This window comes from Boleophthalmus pectinirostris, unplaced genomic scaffold (genome assembly GCF_026225935.1).
Source record: "Boleophthalmus pectinirostris isolate CB_2022bp ecotype Guang Dong unplaced genomic scaffold, ASM2622593v1 HiC_scaffold_10, whole genome shotgun sequence".
NCBI classification, from domain to species: Eukaryota; Metazoa; Chordata; class Actinopteri; order Gobiiformes; family Gobiidae; genus Boleophthalmus; species Boleophthalmus pectinirostris.
The window spans coordinates 24113192-24133809 of record NW_026570971.1 but is presented as its reverse complement, the minus strand read 5'-3'; the positions used below and the strand labels follow the sequence as shown (position 1 = coordinate 24133809).

Sequence of the window (20618 nt, the reverse complement as noted above, 5' to 3'; positions counted from 1 at the left end):
AGTGAGTCACAATGTGGCAATTTGATCAAAATAGGAGATCAGCACAAGAATGAGATGATTTGATTTGGTTTTTATCACTGTATTTTAAGTGATTACACATACTCCACAGTTGACTATGTATTAAAAACAATAAGCATGTTTTTTGTAAATTTGGCAGTGTTATTGGCTGTGTATATAAATGGACATAGCTAACCCGCTAGTTGCAGAGAAAGAAAGTGGAAAGTGGGCATGGGGGTGTCTCTGGCTCCATTGGCTCCAATTGACTTTACACTGAAAAACTGTCACCCTTCTCTTTTTGTAACTGCTGCAGTGAACCTCGTCATTTTGGTTTTAAAATGTTTGTATTAAACTGCTCTGCATGATCCTGGTGTTTTTATTCATTCCTGTGGGTGATGTCCTTTAATTCACTTCTTTATAGAGTCTATGGTCAAGTGTAACAAATGAGAGGACTGTATAATCATGGGTAGATATGTACACTTGTCTTTGTGTATTTGTATGGTAGTTTGTCTGTACATTCTAACAGAGTGTCTGTCCACAGGCTGCTGAAGGGCACAGCCTACCACTGGGACCTGATGCTCTCCGGCCTCATTAACATCCTGATGTCGGTGATGGGGTTACCGTGGATGCACGCGGCGTTCCCTCACTCCACACTGCACGTGCGGCAGTTGGCCTTCGTGGAGCAGCGTGTTGAAGGCGGACACCTCTACGAGACGTGAGTGACACCTCCCATCGATGTGCCGCTAATCAAACGCTCAATTAAAGGTCGTCTTTGGAGTGTGAAGCCACTGTAATTTTGTGTTGCAGACTACTGTATCCTGCTCCTCACTGATTGCATGATTACTGTGTAACTAAGCATTTTCTCTGCGGGGGGAAGAGGTGAAGGAGCTCAGAGGAGATGAGAGGATTGGTCTTATCACTGCAGCCATGTGCCATGTGCAGAAATCTAGTTAGCATTCAGGCAGGATTAATCTGCGCATGAATAGAGCAAATAAAAAACGCTATACAGTGTTTAAAGGGCCCATATTACACTATTTTCTGATCTATGTTATAATGTTGTTTTCTGGAGTTGTCTTCTGTTTCATTCACAGATGTTTAACACACAAAACCTGCACATTAAGGCTGAATTCTTTCTCTCAAACAGAAAACACTCTCTTCCACTGTGATATCATGTGGTGATACAGGAAGTACTCGACTGTGTTTTTAAACTCCATACACCTTCACTAGAATCCTTTGGATAATATTAGCTCTGGAATTGCCCATCCCTACTGAACTAAAGGTAAAAGGAGCTGTTAACTTGAAAACTACCACTACATGACATCACAAGGTGGAACAAAGAATTTTGAGCTTTGTAGGTATAGCCAAACGAATAAAAGGGTCAAACATATGTGAATGAAACAAAACACAGCTCTAGGTATGTTTTTGAGCAGATATCAGAATTATAACATGTCTTAATGCTCACAAGATTCAATTTTTCTATAATACCTTTTGTCTGTGCAAAGTGCCATGAATAGGACAAAAGGAGTGTTTAACATAACTTATGATACACATATTTCCTCTGTATTGGGAATGTTGGATATTTATTCACCCCAATGTGTATTCAGATTTGGGAAGAAATTAACTCCAAGCTGCAACTCGCTGTGATTTTTAATGCTGTTTGTTGAACCAAAAAGTAATTTCCCCTCTCAGATTGTTTATTAGAAATGACTCAAGACACAGAGGGAGAAAGTGGTGTTTTACATGGAAGAATATGACACTGTCCAACAGAGTTAGAATACTAAAAACAAATCCACAACATCCTCATAATGTGTAATGAAGAGGCTTATCTACATGTTAGTTTGAAACAGACAAATATATTTATCAAGTCAAGGATTAATGGGAGACCACTTCTAACAGTCCAACTCAAAGGCTATGTACCAGATTTTTTTTTTTAAATATCAAAAACAGAACTAGTTCATTTGTTTGCAGTTTGCATTTACTTTATGCATTTTGGGCATCCTTATTTATCAAAATTACTTTATAAGCACTTTTCACAACTCTCAGGGACCAGTATGGAGTTTTGTTATTACGGTAAAGCTAACAAGTAGCATGCTAACACATACTTCCTGATTATGGGTCAATAAAATGCATTCTAATTTAATGCAGAATGCTTGCAGCAGATGTATTTTGTCCCTGCTTATGGAATATATCTGTATTAGGGCAAATTTTGCTCAAATACATGGGGTAAAAAAAAATCTGGGACAGGCCCTTTAAATAATGCCAAATGTAAATCTTTGTTTTCTCCCGCTCATGCTACCGTTATGATTTGACTCTTTAAAGCAAACTAATCCAAGAAACTATTCTGTTTTTTATAATTATTCAATTATAGACAATAATACTGTGCTCACTGCTCATTGAAAGAAACATATGTATCTAAGGTATAATGTAATTAGTATCATTGAAGCCTCCCCTTTCCACCTATGTGCCCTTGAAGAATCCACTGACTTTCTACCATTGTGTACAGAGGCTTTATTTGAGCACAGCCAATTAGATGCCTTTATATTCAGTTCAGTGTTATCTTTACATTATCTGAACAAACCAGTTTTATGTCAGAAATACATTAGAATTTCAAGCCAAATTTCCTGAGGCTTTAAACATGCAAGAGCAGGACTCAAATTCTCTGCCTGAATACAAAGTGTAAATATTAATACATGCTTTTGCTAGTCTTCTCCTGTCCTCACCTCTCAGCAACCCCTGATCAGCCTTAAGTGGATGGAAACCGTACTTTTGATTAAGATAAATTCTCACTGTGACCTAATTTTCTTCTTTACAGCTAAAAGCACCAAACATATAACTGATGGAGGACTTACATAATGAGGCATGTGATCACAAGTTCAAGTAGACAAGCAACTTTAATTTGAACAGAAAAGCCTTTGATTACTTTCAAGAACTATCTTATACGATATTATATTTATTCTCAGTTATAGTCAGTTCTCTTGTCATCATTGGAGGGCAGAGTAGCCATAAATATATTTCACTTCCCAAAATAGGAGTACTGAGTGGTCATTACTTCAATCCTATATTATTACTGACAGCTAATAGAGCTTTTCAAACCACTCTGGAGGTAATCTAAAAAATAGTGGAATTTTTTTATAATTGCATTAAAAAAAATAATACATAGAGCTCAAAGTTAAGTTTTACACTCGGTAGCACATGCACAAAACAGAATTTAAGCAACCATGTACTGTTAGAGATTCTCCACTCAAGATTTTTGATGATCAATACAGGGACTTCACAATTAACCAATCAATGAGGTATTTTGAACTTGATCTAATCGTAATTGTAATACTTATTCCAAATATTGCAATTAGATAATTTTCCATAATCATGCAACCCTAGTCAGTACTTATCATAATTTTTTTGTTTGGTAATAGCAATAGTGATGCTGCTATTGATCCCATTAACATATAGTACAGATACGTAAAAAAAAATTCCCAATCCAATAATATGAGATCTCAGTGCCATATTTGCTCTCAATAATAATAATGATAATAGCAAAACAACATTATTGCTTGCTATCCCTCATTGACTTGTATGTGTTTGTGGTCAGTATTGTCCAGGTGAAGGAGACCCGGCTGACGTCTCTTGCTGCAAACATCTTCATTGGTGTTTCGGTGCTGCTTCTGCCCGTCCCCCTGCAGTGGATCCCCAAACCCGTCCTGTACGGGCTCTTCCTCTACATCGCCCTCACCTCCATCGACGGAAACCAGATGTGTGACCGCATGGCTCTGCTCCTCAAGGAGCAGGTAAGACTGTCTATCTAACCTTAAACTGTCATACTGGTATAGTCAGTTAACACTAGGGATGGGCATGATTAATCGATTAATCGATAATTGATCATTAAGAATTTCATCGATTACGTTAATTTTAATCGACATACCGAATGTAGGTTGCTGTGCGTAGTGTGACCAAACAGGGGTCCGTACATGTAGCTCTCTGCACTCAGAAGGAGCGAGCAAACACAAACAGTAGGTCAGCCTGCAGCGTGCCGAAGCACAAATGTGTATTTAACGATGATTTGTACAAGAAATTCCACGCTTTCTGTTGCGTTCGGGACAAGTGGGAGTCCTTGTGCACAGTGTACAAAGCAGGAACATATGTTTCGGTGTCCAGTGGGAAAAAGTTTTACCAGGTGAAAGTTGCGCAATGTCGATGACGAGTCCCAACCTCCCACCCCCCATACAGTGTCCTGGTTTTGACAAACGCAAATATGGTCACACTAACCTGTATTCCACTGAATCATGTCTTTTAATCCGACAGAAATTGACCGCATCAGCGACACAAGAGCTGTAGTTTTATCTTCGCTTAGTTTATGCAAATTAGCGATGCAGTTTTAAGTTTCGCTTCTGTGAGAGTTGCGCAAAACTGAATTAAACACATTATAATGTCAAACGGATTGATGTGGCTCTAGAGTCGTTACGGTTTATATGTCGTAAAGTTGAATTTATTTATGCAGATTAGCAGTGCAGATAGTAATAATAATGATGATCATTTTAATATAAAAAACGTTAATGATTAATCGATAATCGATCGTTAATTCTTCCGACGATCGATTAAGAAAATTTCATCGAATGCCCATCCCGTAGTTAACACTGATGGTTCAAAGTTCAAAGGTTCAGGGTGGATTTCTTTTAAAGACCCCATATTACATCATTTTCTGATCTGTTATAATGTTTCTTTCTAATGTTTCACAAACATACCTGGAGTTGCATTTTGTTCCATTCACATGTTTAACACACAAACCCTGCATATTTAAGCTCTTCTCTTCTCTCAAATAGAAAACACACCTTGTGATGTCATGTGTCCGCTGTGTTTTTAAACTCCATACACCTGTGCTAGAATCATTTGGATGATTTCTGACCTGGAATTTCCAACCTTCAATCTCTATCTAATTAAAGGTAGAAGATAGCTGTTATCTTGACAGCGTTTTGAGATTTGGAGATGTAGACAGACTAATAATACAAGCTTACTCAAACATGTGTGAATGAAACAAAACACAACTGCAGGAATGTTTTTGAGGTGGTAAAATCATTCTAACATGGCTTAAAGCTCACAAGAGTAAATTTTGTGTTATTTAGGATTTTTAAAGATGGATACATTTTACACCATCTTCTAGAACATTTCAACCAAAGCAAGTACATCTCCATAGAGACTAGCAAGTAGCATAATCTTACAATACATTACATAATGTCTGTTTAGATGGTTTACCCCCTTAAAATCAAAACACTTTCCACATGAACCTAAAACATGATTGGCTTCACCAGGTCAGTGAAATATTGAAAGATAACAAAACATAAAGGGGCTATACATGTATGCAATGATTGATCCAGGACAGTTTGGGCGTCAGCGTTACTTAAAGAAGTGAAAATGCACATACTTGGATCTGTACTAACGGCATGGAAAGTGGCTAGACTAGAGCAGCTTAACTGTCCTTATCTAGGTAATTTATACCTCGTGTTTTTGCAAGATATTGAGACAAGAATATTAAGTGGGTGAAAATGTTAAAAGGTTACCCGAGGTGTGGCGTGTGAGTGTGTGGACGTAACCTTGGTGTGAGTCGTGACACCACATTTGCATTTTTCTAAAGTTCAGTTTCATGACAAGGTGAATTTAAGAATCGTGCTCCAAAGAAAAGTAAGACTCTAGTGGCCTGCTTTGTTCTTCTCACTAGTGTAAACCGCGAACTGTATCCAATGCTCTTATAGTGTAATATGTGTTAAGTATAGACATGTTATAATCTTATGTGGATAGTGTGTTAATCAGGAGAGGATTTAATTAATGCCACATCATCGACATTGGTCATTTTAATTGGGTATGCCCCTCACTAAAATGCATATTTTGAAGAGAGACTGTTTGAAGCCTGTAGTTCTGTATCATATTCTGTGTCCGATTTCACCTTCACTCAAAGGTAACATCACTCTCTGTTTCCTCTAGCCACACACTAGCACCCCCAAATGTCAGTGAGAGGGAACTGTAAGAAACTCAGCAGAGAATCAGACAGCAGCATAAATGTAACTCACTTTGAATCACATGCCATTTACCTACTACATATTGTAATTGAAAGAGTGTGAAAGTTAAAGTTTAATGACCTGTAAACCATCTTTAAGTGTCCAAATGAGCGTTATATAAATCAGATCCATTATTATTATTAAAATAAGTTATAAGTGAGATGAATTTTGGGGACATGATAGTCTGGAGCTGTGTTCAGATTTTAGTGTTACAGCTGAGTTAATATTGTCTTCTGTAATAAATAAATATTTATTTTCTTCATTTAGTTACAATATAGTAGAATCCTAATCTTAAAGGTCCTATATTACACAAAATTGATTCTTGTGAGTTCTAACCCATGCTATAATGTTGTTACCTCATCAAAAACATTCCTGGAGTTGTGTTTTGTTAAATTCACACATGTTTGAGTAACACTTTATTATTATTCTGTCTACATCTCCAAGCTCAAAATGCTCTTTTCTATCTTGTGATGTCATTTAGTAGTAGTTTTCAAGTTATCAGCTACATTTTACCTTGAGTTCAGTAGAAATGGGCAAGTCCAAGGCTGAAATCATCCAAATGATTCTAGTGAAGGTGTATGAAGTTTAAAAACACAGTTGTGCACCTGTAGTACCACATGACATCACAAGGTGGAACAGAGTGTTTTTCCATTTGAGAGAAGAACTCAGCCTAAATGTGCAGGATTTATGTGTTAAAAGTATGAATGAAACAAAACAAAAAAGTGTTATACGGGACCTTTAATTCCTATAGCAAAACAATGTTCAGATGATCACCACTGAAACTGCCTCTAAATTGAACCACTCCTGGACAAATGACAGATTACATTGTTTTGTGTAGCAAGGACTTTTTGTACACTTTACATTCATGTTGCTTATTTTCCAATTGTAGCTCAAATGTAAATACAAAGTCAAATACAATGTCATAATTATCAATAAATGTAGTAAATCTTTTCATTTTTAGTAGGACATGCTTCACCACCTAACATGCACCCTCTTGGGCACTTATTGATTATTTACGAGAAGTAGTAAATTACTGTCTCCTGTGTCTCTTTTTTATTGGTTAATGAAACAGATTTGCCATCAGCTGAAGGTCGAGTTGTCGTCAATGCTCGTAGCTTCTGTTAGCAGCAAAGGTCTTGTCCGTGAAACTGTTTATTTAACATTTTATGACTTTGTAATGTTGGAAAAAGCTACAGAAGACCCCCGTTTAGATATAATGACTATTTGAAGTCCTTTCAACACAAGAATTTAATTTCAACTTGGGGCTCATTCTGTCTTAGCACAGCACATATTGATTGGTGTCATGGATCTTATTGTCCCCAGCAAATTGTATTAAGGACATCTACAGTTATTCTTACTAGAAATCTGCTCACCACATGGCACCCTTGAAACCGTAACAGTACCTCTCAGTAAAATTAACTCATTGAATTTCAAGCCCAATGCTAAACAATTCTTATATTATTTTTTGCATGATTCACAGAGAATGTGTGTTTAAATATACTGTACTGTCTGGCCTTTTTGTCCATAGAATCGCTCAGGCAACTTCAGTCTATAAAAGAAAATAACTACATGGGTATAGCTCAGTTTACCTTGAAACAGCAAACACCTCCTCATTCGATAAAATACACCCACTGAGGGGAAAAAATGAATATTGAATTCCAGGCCAACTGTTTTATTGAAAAGATGCAGTCTGCCCTTATGGTTATCCCTGTGTGAGTAGCCTTTCCCCTGGGCACTGTCTGTAAGGCTTGACTGTGAGAAAACGGATTGAGTTTTTAATCTGTTCTGATCCTCTCCCGTGTGCAGACGTCGTACCCTCCCACCCACTACATCCGCAAAGTGCCCCAGAGGAAGATCCACTACTTCACCTTCCTCCAGATGATGCAGCTGCTGGTACTGTGCACGTTCGGCATGTACCCCATCCCGTACATGAAAATGATCTTCCCTCTGGTCATGATCCTGCTAATCCCAATCAGGTACCACCTCCACCAGACTCAACCTCACCTTCCCCTGGGCCCATGCATACATTACATTAGGCTCAGCAGTAGCAACCTGTACATGTCTGAGCCTGTTTTGTTTATTTATCATCAAGTTTAGATGCAACGTGACAAATGGACATCCAGGTAGACTTACTAAGAATGTGTTTTATTTGGGAACATTAATGTTAGTACAATATAGGGTTAAACTTCCTACATCTGACAGTACAGTTTACTTAAATCAGACCTATTATGCAAAACTAAACTTTTCAGTGCTTTTATCCATGATATAGTTGTATCCCCTCACTATTTACTCACTCAAAATTTTATTTAGAGTGCTTTGTGTATGTTTAAGCAATCTTTAATCGCTATATTGCTGATCAGTTCCTGTTTTCACTGCCACTGGCATACGTCCACTGCTCTCGTACTTCAGTCTCCAATTTGATTTTCTTAATGGGTGATACATGTAGGATTTGGCAGCATTGTATAGTCATTTTATCCAAAATTATAACATAATGATCCACGGGTGTCATAGATTTTATCTATATAGCAGGCTCAAGCATAATAGGTCTTATTTAAAATTTAAAAGAACATTATGTTCCTTTTATCAGAATATGGTGTAAACTTATCAAGTAAATAACTTAATTAACAATAGGACACAATGTTCCTGGTTGGACAAATACTCAGCCCTGCACCCATTCATAGCTAATGCTGTCCTTTAGATTTCAGTGGTGCTTCAGCTGTGCAGAATATTCAGGGCTAGTTTACACGACCTTTCCTCAAACTTTATGTTGATATTCTTTGTTAAATTTGACCAACTTCATGAGCGAGGAAGAGTCTCTGCAGATGCACACTGGAATAATTCACAAACTGCAGTGTCAGACCAGTGGAAAATGTTCAATAAATAATAGTATATTTTTAAAACTTTATAAACTGTATTCACTGCTTGGGGAAACTTTCACACAAAGAAGCACTCTATCTAGACAAGGTGGTGAAGTGTACTTGTTGATGTGCAGCTGAGATGTTGAATCTTTTGTGACTTTTGTCTCTTTTTTTGTGCAGGAACAATGTTCTTCCTCATATCATTGAGGCCAAATACTTGGACATAATGGATGCTCAGCACATGTAGCTGCTCAGAGGGACCGCTGTGGAAAAACAAAAAAACAAAATGAGGATTTAAAAAAGACACTTTTCAATGCAAAACTGTTACGGAAGCAAAAAGGAAACATCGACTGTTTAGATTTTTGATAAAGAACATTCTACAGGTGAAGCACTGGAAATGAGAGCTGAGTCAAACAGAAAGACACAATCGGAGGCACCTCCCAGTTTCACCTGTGTTTGACCGTCTGCTCCTTCAGTGCCATATACCTACATGCTCCTCTTTCACTCCTTACTTTATATGCTACATTTTACACTCGCTCACCCGCCCAGTACTCACCCCAGGCCGTGCAAGTCCAGAATGCTGTCAGGAAGCTTTGAAAACAGGTGCAGTGGGTACAATGTAAGAATCAATAAGCTTTTTTTCTTTTCGACACTTTGCACTCTGCGTTTTTACACTGGTCCATTAGAAAATACTTGCACGGCCTGATCAGAGTGAGGACGCGAAACAATCTTTTATATTTCTATCATTGTTCAGTGTTAAATTGAGATTCCTCCACCTTTTAGCTGTGAAGGATGCTGATGTCTGTTTAGGTAAGTCATTCCAACGAAGTCAGTATTGGACAGGGAGGAGATTGTCCACTGCCACTGAACCTCATTTTTAAGGTGGAATTTACCTGATACATTCCACACATACAATATATTATCTAGATGTAATTATTTAGACAGACAGCACAAACCAAAACATATAGTTATTATTAAATCTTTAACAAATTATAAATATATAGAGTATATTATTGCAATATGACAAACTATTTTAGGTTGGATTGAGATAGAAATATTTATTTTATCTTTAAAGGCAATGTTGTTGTTGGACAGAGATTACTTTTTCTATTTGTCCATAGTTTAATGTATTTTGAGTGTCTGTCTTTCCCTGGTTTTTCATGTTATGTCATCTGCCCTTCAGTTTTGGGAACAAAAAAATGTTAAAGGTGTGTAAAACATATTAAAATTAACAGGTTTTGAATTATTGACCAAATGCTTATTTTGTTATTTTTGTGAACAAAGTGTTAAAGAGTTTAGACTAATCTGGTAATGTTTTCTATTTGGTGTTTTGATTAGATAAATGCTTGCAAATGTTTTCATGTACTAATCCAACACAGGCCTCCTCTTGACCACTAATATCTTCGAGAAGACAAAAAATAGAAAAATCCTACGCAGCAGTTTGCTTCCAGCATGACTTGTCTGGGTTTTTTAATACAATGCGATGCCAATGGACATGTAGCAAGCAACTTCTCAGAAAAAACAAATGCAACGCTCAATATTCAGCAATACTGTGTATACCAACGCACTTCACTGACGGGTGACCCTTTCCCAGCGACCCATCAGCCAAGCAAAGTATTTTTGAACAACTTTTTAGTCTATCCATGTGGGTTCAACTCTCCTCTGAGTCAGATGTTGCATCAAAAGATTTTTGGCATTCACAGTGCCAGACAAAAGGTTAGATTGGCCCAACGTCCTTCAAAAACAGCTGCACATCGCTACAAACCTTTTTGGGGAAAACAATTGTGTCTTCCACTACATCTGAGACTTTATTCGTTCTGTCTGTGTTATGTCTATGTCACTTTGGGAATGGAAGTGGTTGGCCTAGCACCTGTGGGCCTTAAGAGATACAGCAAGGATAAAGGGCAACTAGTAGCAAGTTTTAGTTTAGACATGTCTTCGAACTGTATAGAAACTACATAACTCATTGGGATGACACTGAAAAAATACACAAATAGAAAAATTTGGACATTTTCTGAATACTTTTTGTATGCTCACCATTTTAATAAGCAATTACAATTATTTTGGGTAAAAACACATAAAAAGAGTGTTATATAATAGACAGTATAATAGCAATATAATAGAAATTTGTACTTTTCTTTAGTATAAAAATTTAGATTAAAGTTTTTCTATTGTGATATCATTGATTTGAACAGCTTACAGCAGCACAGAGCACTGCTGCACATACTGAGAAAGTAGTTAGCTAGAAATTGTACCTACAACCTTATGATCACTGACAGGAAAGATGGCTGACTACTCTACCATTCCTTCTATCTTCACAATACAAAACCAAGTCACATTATCATCTTTGAACTAGCTTACTTGTAGCTTTGAAGACTTGTTTCCCTCAAAAAGATGCTGCGGTGACGTTGCCAGTCTAACCTTGAGTATTTGCTTTCCCAGTCTCCCTATGGCAGCTCCCTCATGCAGCACTGTTGTCTTACAGATGTGAGGAAAAAGATGTCCAATTTGAGCTGAAGATAAAGCAGAAAAAGGGACAGCACTGCTCAGCTCTGCATTTGCATAATCTTTGGACTAAGCCTTATAGACAGCACTTGGAGAGAGAAGATTGCGAGGTATGGAGTGATACAGTAATGTACAGTTTGCAACGCAGTGGTTTAGTTTTTAATCGACTTTCTTGGTTAAATAATCCATGGCGAGAAGTTTAAATCTATGGACCAATCATTTTTATTCTTATGTGGCGGTATTGTTGTTCCTTGATATCTCTACTGACAGTTTTACAATACGGCAGAAACACTCAGAGGACTAAACTTTGGATGGCATCACAGCACTGCTCCTTTTGCCTCTCTCCGAACCTCAAAACTTTAAAAATTGTTTGAAAATTGTGATGTTTTGTTTCTTTTCAGTTTCCCCCAATTTCATATAATAGCCTACTTTTTCTAATCATGAATGTAAGATGTGTGGATTTTTATATAGCATACTAATTTAGGTGTCAACAGAATCTGTAATTTTGTCAAAAAGATCAGCTATATTTGTAAGCTGTAAGATGTAAAAATGAGAAAATGGGTATTAAAAAGAATGTGTTGGTTTCCTATAGTATATATAAATATATACTGTTCACTGAAAAAGAGAGATTATCTCAAGCTGTTTGCCAAATAAAAAAATAGTAGTGGCATTATGTTGTCCTGATATGTTTTTTCAGTTATTTCTGTTAGAAGGGAAAACATGAAAATGAGCAGTCAAATGTTATATTTGACAAAAATTATTAGAAGCATAAGAAGGTGTCTTTGAGGCGCTAACCCTAACATAAAAGTCTATTGGGCTTCAAAATGTTAAGAAACTGTCAAGTTTATCACAAAATAATTTAGTTTAATGTGTGGCATTATTTTAACTTAATATGATTATGTTAATTATGTGCCTTGTGTTAAACTGATTTTTCATTATGTAACTTTTCTGGTGGGTTGTCTGCCCCTTGTTCATTTATAAGACGTTACTGAGGTGCCTGGAATGTTCCACAGTATGGCATTATTGTCTTGAAACAAGACCAGGCCAAATTAGAGATCATCTATATGCAGAGATTATGCCACTCACTATGCATGTTTTTCGAGGTTTACTGAGCATAATAACACCTAATTCCATATTAATGAGTTTAATGCCATACTATGAAACATTTCAGGCAAAGCAATAACGTCTCCGTGGAGACAAGCAGGTGGTGGACCCGCCACATGAAAAGTGACATGGTGCAGCTTTAACTTAAAGAACGTGGAGGGGAATGTTAGTTCCCGGCTGAGGCTGCACATGATCTTTTCCTGCAGACGGGAGATGACACACGTGGACGTGCGTAGCGCAGCAGGGGCGGACTTTGCTCCGTCTACAGCCGCTCTTCAGGCTTCTCTGGGCGGATAGGGCTGATCCCACCCGCGGTCCTGTGGTGTCCCTGGGCCGGGTCATGAGTTTTGGGGGGTGGATCTCTCGCGCTAAAGTCCTCGCTGGTTTCCTGTCCGCCTCAGCCTCCGTAAAACACGCGTGTCTCCAGCCCCACAGAGCCGCTAGCATCATGGCAGAGGAGGCGAAGAAACTGGCCGCGTACGCTGCTGTGGATAACCATGTACAGGTACGAGCAAGATCACTTTTATGCACCAAATCATCCTACTTCACTGCATGTATTCGCTTATTTAGAAATTACAGTGCGCTGACTATTTGTTTTGCTACTTGTGATGCGTGTAAGCTAACTGTTAGCTCCCATTGACTGTAGCGTGTTTGCTAACTTATCTAATATTTAAACCATGGCATGAACTGAACTGTCATGTGCTTCTTCTGGACACAGGCTAAAAACAGAGTGTGCATGGCTTTAGAAACTAAATATACTGCAGTGTTGTTCTAACCACGTGAGTTAAAGTTGTAGTTCACACATAGGAGTGAGAAAAGGGCACTGTTTGACATGTAAATAATAAACTGATAGCGCTACACGTGCTGAACGACTTTTAATCCAAATAGCAGTGATAAGAGGCATTCAATAAAGAAAAATATATCTAAAATGCTCATGAAGTGTGTTTATGTGTGCATCAGTCAGTCAGTATTGTTGAAGGTGTTCGTTGGTGACTGGGAACAAGAAATTTGCAAGAAAAACAAAAGCCAAGTCACTATTCATGTATTAGTTTAAAAGCCTTTATTTGAAGAGGCGTACCTGGAACAATGAATCATGAGCAAAATATGTAGTTTTAAAGAGCAGGTGTGTACAGCCAGACACATTTAGTTAAACGTTTTGACCAGCTGACTTTACTGTTGAAATCGTTTGTTCCTGATTTTGACCTTGTTTTTTACTGATCTGTGTTTTGTCTTGCAGAATAACCAGGTGGTGGGAGTAGGCAGTGGCTCCACCATCGTCTATGCTGTGGACAGACTGGGTAAGGTCTGAAAGCTACCGGGGGCAGTAAGGTGACAACTTGTCCCTCTTTTGGTTATCCTGCACAACTATTTAGGCCCTTGTCCCTCTTATCTAGATAATACACCTAATGTAATGTAATTCATAGAAATTGAGAATAATATGATATTATTGCAGTTATGATCTATTATCATAAATTTCCCATATTCATCCAAACAAATTCAACCACGTTTCATTCTTTTTTCTTTTTTTTTTTTTTTACATTTTGAGGTGGTCAACCTGAGAGAAAACCGTAGAAACCCGCAGACCTATTTAAAATATCCAGATGATGCGATAACTTGATGAATGACTTTGCTTTGAATTTCCTTTTGACAGCGGACAGAGTGCGTCAGGAGAAGCTCAACATCATCTGTGTCCCCACTTCATTCCAGGTAAATTTGAGTTCAGTCTGTTGTTTATGGATTAAAAGCGTTTAACCTGGGATTATCCTTCAATTATTTTATAGGATTTATGCGTATATCATCAGTTGCTTTTTTCATGTTTTAATCTTTTGGATTGCCACAGGCTCGTCAATTGATTTTGCAGCATGGCCTCACTCTGTCAGATCTGGACCGGCATCCAGAGGTATGGAGGATTAGTCTAATATTGACTTCATGGCTCTTACACTTCTTTGAAATTATTTGTCTTTTTTCAAATAAATTCAAGCATTAAATCGTCTCCTTTACTTTTTGACTGCTGCTACTGTTCAGGTCCTTTTTTAACTTTGTAGTGATGTCTCTGTTTCAGCTCGATGTGGCGATTGACGGGGCAGACGAAGTGGACTCTGATCTCACACTGATCAAAGGTGGAGGGTGAGTTTATTGAACATTTTAAGGTTTGTTTGTCCTTTATCCTGTGTGACTTACTGATAGACATTTTATTATCTCTGCATCACAGCGGCTGTTTGACTCAGGAGAAGATTGTGGCTGGTGCTGCAAAACGTTTTGTGGTTATTGCTGACTTCAGGTTTGTGTAGAATTCAACGTTTACCACTGCAGTTTTACTATGATGAGCTGAGATATTGTTCTGTGTCTTAAACATTATAATCCTCACAATAAACAAGCATAAACTAATGCATTTTCTCTCCAGAAAGGACTCCAAAGCTCTGGGAGAGCAGTGGAAGAAGGGTGTTCCCATTGAGGTCATCCCCATGGCGTACGTCCCTGTCTCCAGGACTATAACCCGGAGATTTGGGGGTGAGGTCAACCTGCGTATGGCTGTCAGCAAAGCAGTAAGTGAAGGAGCTTCCTATAAGCTCAAAAGTTTTGTCATAACTGACTTACAACACCAGTGCCGCAATTGGCTCGGAAATGCTAACAGCTTTGCATTGACTTTTCAAAAGAATGAGGGAAAAACATAACAAACCAGTGTTAGCTTGGGGTCATGGACACTTTCAGGAAGAGTATTTCAAAAAGCTGAGTGGTGTTTAGTCTTTCAGTAGAGTAACATATCTGATGATGTTTTATTGCCAGTTGAAAAAGTTGTATTAATGTGAAACATTGTATACTTTTTTTTTACATCAGTATTGGATTGTTAATGATGTATTATTACTGAACATCTCCAATGCATGTTATACCAAACTGTAACACTAGAGGGTGTTCAGTCTGTCTACAGTACAGGAGTAGAACCATAGTACTGTTGTTTCTCTTTGTCAGGGTCCAGTTGTGACAGACAACAGTAACTTCATCTTGGACTGGAAATTTGAACAGGCTCAAAACTGGAAAGAGGTCAACACGGCCATCAAAATGATTCCAGGTATGAAAATATGTCTTAAGTATTAAATATTTGTTGCATTTCTGCTTTTTTAAGCTTTCTTGAATCCCACAATTGCAAAGTTTCTTTTAACAATATTCCTTGTTTGCTGTGTGACCTGCCATTACATCAGTTTCATGTAGGTAGACAACTTTGTGTAATGTGTGCAAATTAAACTCTTCTTCTTTACTTTTGACCTTGATGATGAGGCTTTGTCATCGATTATAAAAGGTTGAATCTTATGCCTCCCCTGCAGGAGTTGTGGACACTGGGCTGTTCGTGGGCATGGCTGAGCGGGCGTACTTTGGGATGGAGGATGGCAGTGTTAAGATGCGAGATGCTGTGATGCACTGAGTGGTTTGCCTGAGTAATTTCTTTCTTCAGAGACCTCTTCTTCCTCAAGTGACCTTCCCTGATTTAAATCCCAAAACATGTCCAGGCAAACTCCACACGTTAGCGAATAACTGGACAAAACAACAACTGATTTTGGAAGTGCCTGAGAATTCAAATCAAGCCTTTTTTTTGGTCAAACTACAGAAACTGTTCTTGCTTCGAAGGAATACAGCCGCACTGTCTGAAGACCTGTGGTATGCCTTAAATCCAAATTGCAGTATTTTAATTTTAAGATTGATAAATATTTAATTCAATGTAATTGTGAAATCCTATTCTTCACTGTGGACAGAAAGGGGTGTTCTCATCAACTCTGTACTCAACCATACCTAGAGAAATACACTATTGTAACAACCATTCAACAGACCAGTAACCAGTAATCAAAAACTTGTAATGTTATTCACAAATCCCACCATGTACGCTCCCTATTATGATTTGTGCCTTTACAACATGACAACACGAATCTGTGGTGCCATTTCGTCTCTTGTTAAAGGTGCAATGTGTAACTTTTCTAGTGGAAGTTCTGCCATCTGCTTGTCTCCTTGGAGATAACATTCCTTTGTCTGGTCCCATTACGGCATTAAGCAAAACCGTCTTCCATTAACTCAATAACGTGGGTTTTTCATTGACCTAAAAGCTTGCATTCTCATTGTGAGTGGGCTCACCTTCCCGCTGATCTGACTTGTAACTTGGACCTGCTGTCCCCATAGAGATAAATAAGTGTGATTCTGTACTGTGGAACATTCCAGGAAACCTCTCTATTGAGAGAAGCAGGTGACAGACCCTCCACCAGAAAAGTTACACAGTGCACCTTTAAATTTATTTTTTCTTAAGGTGCTGTATTTTTTGTTTAGACCGCCAGTCTAAATGAAATATTGACTGTCTGTTTTGTCACTGTAATTGAATTGTTCTGTCCTGCATGTTTTTCACCAGCATTCCTTCAATAGTGTCTGCCAATATGACTGTGAATGTGGTTTTACTGTGACAGTACATTTTTATTTGCCCTTAAATACAGAATCACAAACAAAAACTACACACTGCCTTCTTGACTCATTTATAGATTCTTGTTAACTTTGTCAATCGTTTCCTTTCTTCAGACCTGTGTGCTAGTGATGTAATTTTACGGTTTGTCACTTGAGGGCGCTAGAAATTGTCTCAGGACGTTGTCAGCTGAGATGAATCACGCAACCTTGTATGGCCTTTATATTAATTGATATTATACAATTCCCATATTATTGTAGAGTATTGATATATGAGTTATAATCAAAATGCATATTATATTAGTGCACCTTTACCTTATTACAATCTATAACTATAACAGGTGCTTGGTCTGTCGCCTGCATGACTTCACGGAGATGTCATTGCTTCACCTGAAATGTTCCACAGTATGGCGTTTAGCTTCCCTTTCTCCATGGACACAAGCAGGTGAAGTTATCGGGCGAAGTTACAGGTCAGCTCTGTGGATATGCTGGGCTGCTCACAGTGAGAATGCATGTTTTTTCTAGATATTTAGGCAATACAAAAATCTGAATAACAAATTGAATAAATGTAGGATAGGTTTGATGCCATACTGTCAAATATTTAATGCAGCTCCTTTTAATCAGACTAACAGCGCTTAACTCCAGCCATCACACCGCTGAAACACACAGTAAATATCAGAGTATAGCTATAACTGCATTATACTGCGGCTTGTCCACTGATACTGTATTTTGTCATTCGTTTTCAGGCGTGACAACACGACAGTCTATTTCTCTTTGGTTCCATCTGCCCATATTATGTCATATCCTTTTGGTTTGTTTACAGTGAAAGTGAAAAAAAAGGTTTCACTCGTGATGAGGAGCTGTGCCGTTCAAATACAGCCACGTTGGTGTTTTCATGTCAGCTTTCTCATGACAACTCCCTCTGAATGACAGCTCTCACAGCCAATCATAAGGCTCCATTTTCTCAGCTGAGTCGAGCAATAACCAATCGCAACTCCGCATAACTTCATCCTCGTTTTGATTGGTCAAAAAGTGCCGTTATCCCCCCAATCACCGCCCAGTATTTGGAAACGCCATCGGGGACTTTTTTGCGTCACTTTTTGCTTTCGATGTGCGGCGGCTCGTTCTGCGCATGCGTGAGTTTGACTGACAGCAACGCGGATCAATCAGCGTTACTGTTTGGGGGGCTGGAAAACGTAAGACCCGCCTGACAGATTGATAGTCCTCTGAGCCAATCGCCTTGTGCTTAGTAAGCGAGTGCCCATGATTGGCGTGAGACGGTTCAATGAGAAGTTTTACGGTAATTTTCTAACTAAAATTGAGTTTTTCGCGTCCAATCCTAGTTTAGAAACGGGGAGGGCTTTAGCGTTACCAAGGCAAGTCTAGTGGCAAGTATAAAGCGAATAACATGGTGTCCCAGAGGCTGTTTATGTTTACTTGAAGACTCTTTGAAAGGGCGTTTTGCAGGACACGCGCGTATTTTTGTTATAGATAGATCGTCTATTTTTGCACTTTAGTTTTTTATGTCAAAATTTAGTGGACTCGTGGCATGTGAATCTCATCTGTCACTAATGTGCCAGTCTTTCAAATGGAAACGGGGCTTCGCTTTGGAAACGTGAGCATAACCCTGGTGCTCCTGCTCTTGCTACTGCTCAAAGCGCTCATCGGACTCGGCACGTCGCTCTCCACCGCGGGGACGGAGCTGCCTTCCTCTGCTACCCGGGCTGCAGCCTCCTCCTCCGGGGAACATGGGGTGAGGAGAGCCATGGAGCAGCACCATCACCACCACCACCACCAAAGCCAGCGGGAGCAGCAGCAGAGGGACTGGGCAGAGGACGGTAGCGAAGCCCCGGTGTTCGGACCTGACGTGACCATTGAGGACGATGAGGTCGGCTCCGCTGCGGATACCGAAGACTCGTACGCGGACAACAGCAGCAACGTGCAACCAACGAGGTAAGTTAGTTATCTCAAGTTACTGTGTTCATCATGGCTTGACAGGTGCCATTGAAGCAAACAGGCGTAAAATCTCACCAAAAGACCAAAAAGTATGATTTCAACTTGGTATGAATTGCTACAAGTTCGTACAAGCGTCAGTGCGTGCATGCGTGCTCTCGCGTCTTCAACTATCTTACGACATATTTGTTTTGGTTTTTGTTTCTTCTATTTCTTCCATTTTGCATGACTTATTTTGTGTAATTCATCATCCTGACACCATTATAGACTTCTGATCGTCATGTTCAGTGAATGTGAAGAACTGTCAAAGCTGTAAACTTGCAATATTAGTTTTAATAGCTTGTGGCACGTTATTGGGCACGAGCTGATTAAAGGCCAACCTGATTAAGCCCAACAGTAGCTTTTATGTTATAACTGTCACTACTGGTCGTTATATTATCAGCGCTAATAGATGCCAGACATGTACGGGCACATCCCCAAACCCCCTGCGGCGCACGCTTCGCCCTGTAACTTCTCCGCTATCGGCTTTGGTCACTCAGACTCTCCTTACTTTTCATTCAGTGGAGCAAAAACATATATTTGAAAGACTGTCGTTGTAAGACTTGTTTAATGTTACAAGCGTGCACCTGCAAACTCCCCATTAACTTTTATTTAACTGCAGAGACTTGTAAAGCTGTCTATAACATCAGCATTAACACCCTCCTCTCATTTAAAGGGGCTGGTTGACTGTAAACTCAATTGATCTACGGAGACAATTTACTGCATGAATACATGGAACTAGTGTACTATTTTCTCTTCTGCATATTACATAACTGTATAACCAGACAACCATAAAACTTTAAACAGGATATGATAAGCTTTCATTTTATCTGTATAGATTTGTTTACACATAGGTAGGTTACAATAATGGAAATCCAGTGCTAATCTGCATGAAATACAATAAATTTAAAGCCCAAAACAACCAAAATTGAGTTATTGCTGTTGAATTGTCTATTTTTATGCTTCTGTGTTTTGCACCTGGGAAGAAACAGAGCATTGTCTATGGGGAATTGCCTATAAATCACAAAAGGTGCGAGGTGTGGGGGTTGTCACCTAAAATGAAGCTGGGAATTGCCCGCTGTAACTGTATCTATGGCTGGAAGGTCTGTTTATCTGCTGACATGGGCACACTGGCATCATGCCTCTCTCTAAGCTTGTCTGTTGTCTAAGGGGTTAGCATTTGGGATTTATAGGAAACATAGGAATAGAAAAAGGTACAAAAATATATGTTTCTTTTATTTGTGCTCGTACACTCCACTCCAAGCCATCTTTATTACAAAACTTCAGCTAGACAAGCAAGTTTCATATGAGGCTCAGATGTGTATTCTTGAGGTTAAATGTGGTGTGTGGTTATTTATAAACAAGACGTATGTTGTGTGGCAGATTTAAGTATATTTTGATAAATAGAATATAGTGCTCTATAATTTCCCCACACCCATGAGTTCTGTATTAAAATGCAATTTTCATAATGGGTCTGGGCAATTTGGACAGTTTATCAAATGTTAAACAGGGTGTTATTACAATCTTTTGTACTAGTCACTTGCACAGCCAATCCTTTCAGTAAAAGCCAATCCTCTCTCAGTAAAAGCATGGGGTTAAATAAGTCAGACTTATTATTATTTCATAACCTAAGTCTCTCATTATTATGTTCATGCAATTAATACAGAAAGACATTTTA

At 38.6% G+C, this 20618-nt stretch overlaps 3 protein-coding genes across 5 annotated transcripts in view; all 3 read left to right on the top strand.

Annotated features, from left to right (window-relative positions):
* Window positions 1-10157, top strand: part of slc4a11 (solute carrier family 4 member 11) — a 98607-nt gene extending 88450 nt beyond the window's left edge. For 2 of the 3 annotated variants that reach the window (XM_055158015.1, XM_055158012.1), the window contains exons 17-20: window positions 539-712; window positions 3587-3782; window positions 7851-8020; window positions 9083-10157. In XM_055158015.1, coding sequence (XP_055013990.1) covers window positions 539-712; window positions 3587-3782; window positions 7851-8020; window positions 9083-9149 — 607 coding nt within the window. In that variant the 3' untranslated portion in view covers window positions 9150-10157. Of the gene's footprint in view, window positions 1-538; window positions 713-804; window positions 3547-3586; window positions 3783-7850; window positions 8021-9082 lie in introns of those variants that run through there. The other variant, XM_055158019.1, reaches the window with a different exon arrangement.
* A 2557-nt stretch (window positions 10158-12714) lies between these two features.
* On the top strand, window positions 12715-17001 carry rpia (ribose 5-phosphate isomerase A (ribose 5-phosphate epimerase)). The gene is made up of 9 exons (XM_020921798.2): window positions 12715-13016; window positions 13749-13809; window positions 14163-14218; window positions 14352-14411; window positions 14574-14638; window positions 14724-14792; window positions 14916-15057; window positions 15482-15581; window positions 15835-17001. Exons 1-9 carry the CDS (start codon window positions 12852-12854, stop codon window positions 15930-15932), a joined length of 816 nt encoding a protein of 271 aa, XP_020777457.1. The 5' UTR covers window positions 12715-12851; the 3' UTR covers window positions 15933-17001.
* Window positions 17002-18206: 1205 nt separating this feature from the next.
* Window positions 18207-20618, top strand: part of eif2ak3 (eukaryotic translation initiation factor 2-alpha kinase 3) — a 56603-nt gene continuing 54191 nt past the window's right edge. Inside the window, exon 1 of the mRNA XM_020921761.2 lies at window positions 18207-18901. Coding sequence (XP_020777420.2) covers window positions 18537-18901 — 365 coding nt within the window. The 5' untranslated portion in view covers window positions 18207-18536. The remainder of the gene's footprint in view (window positions 18902-20618) is intronic.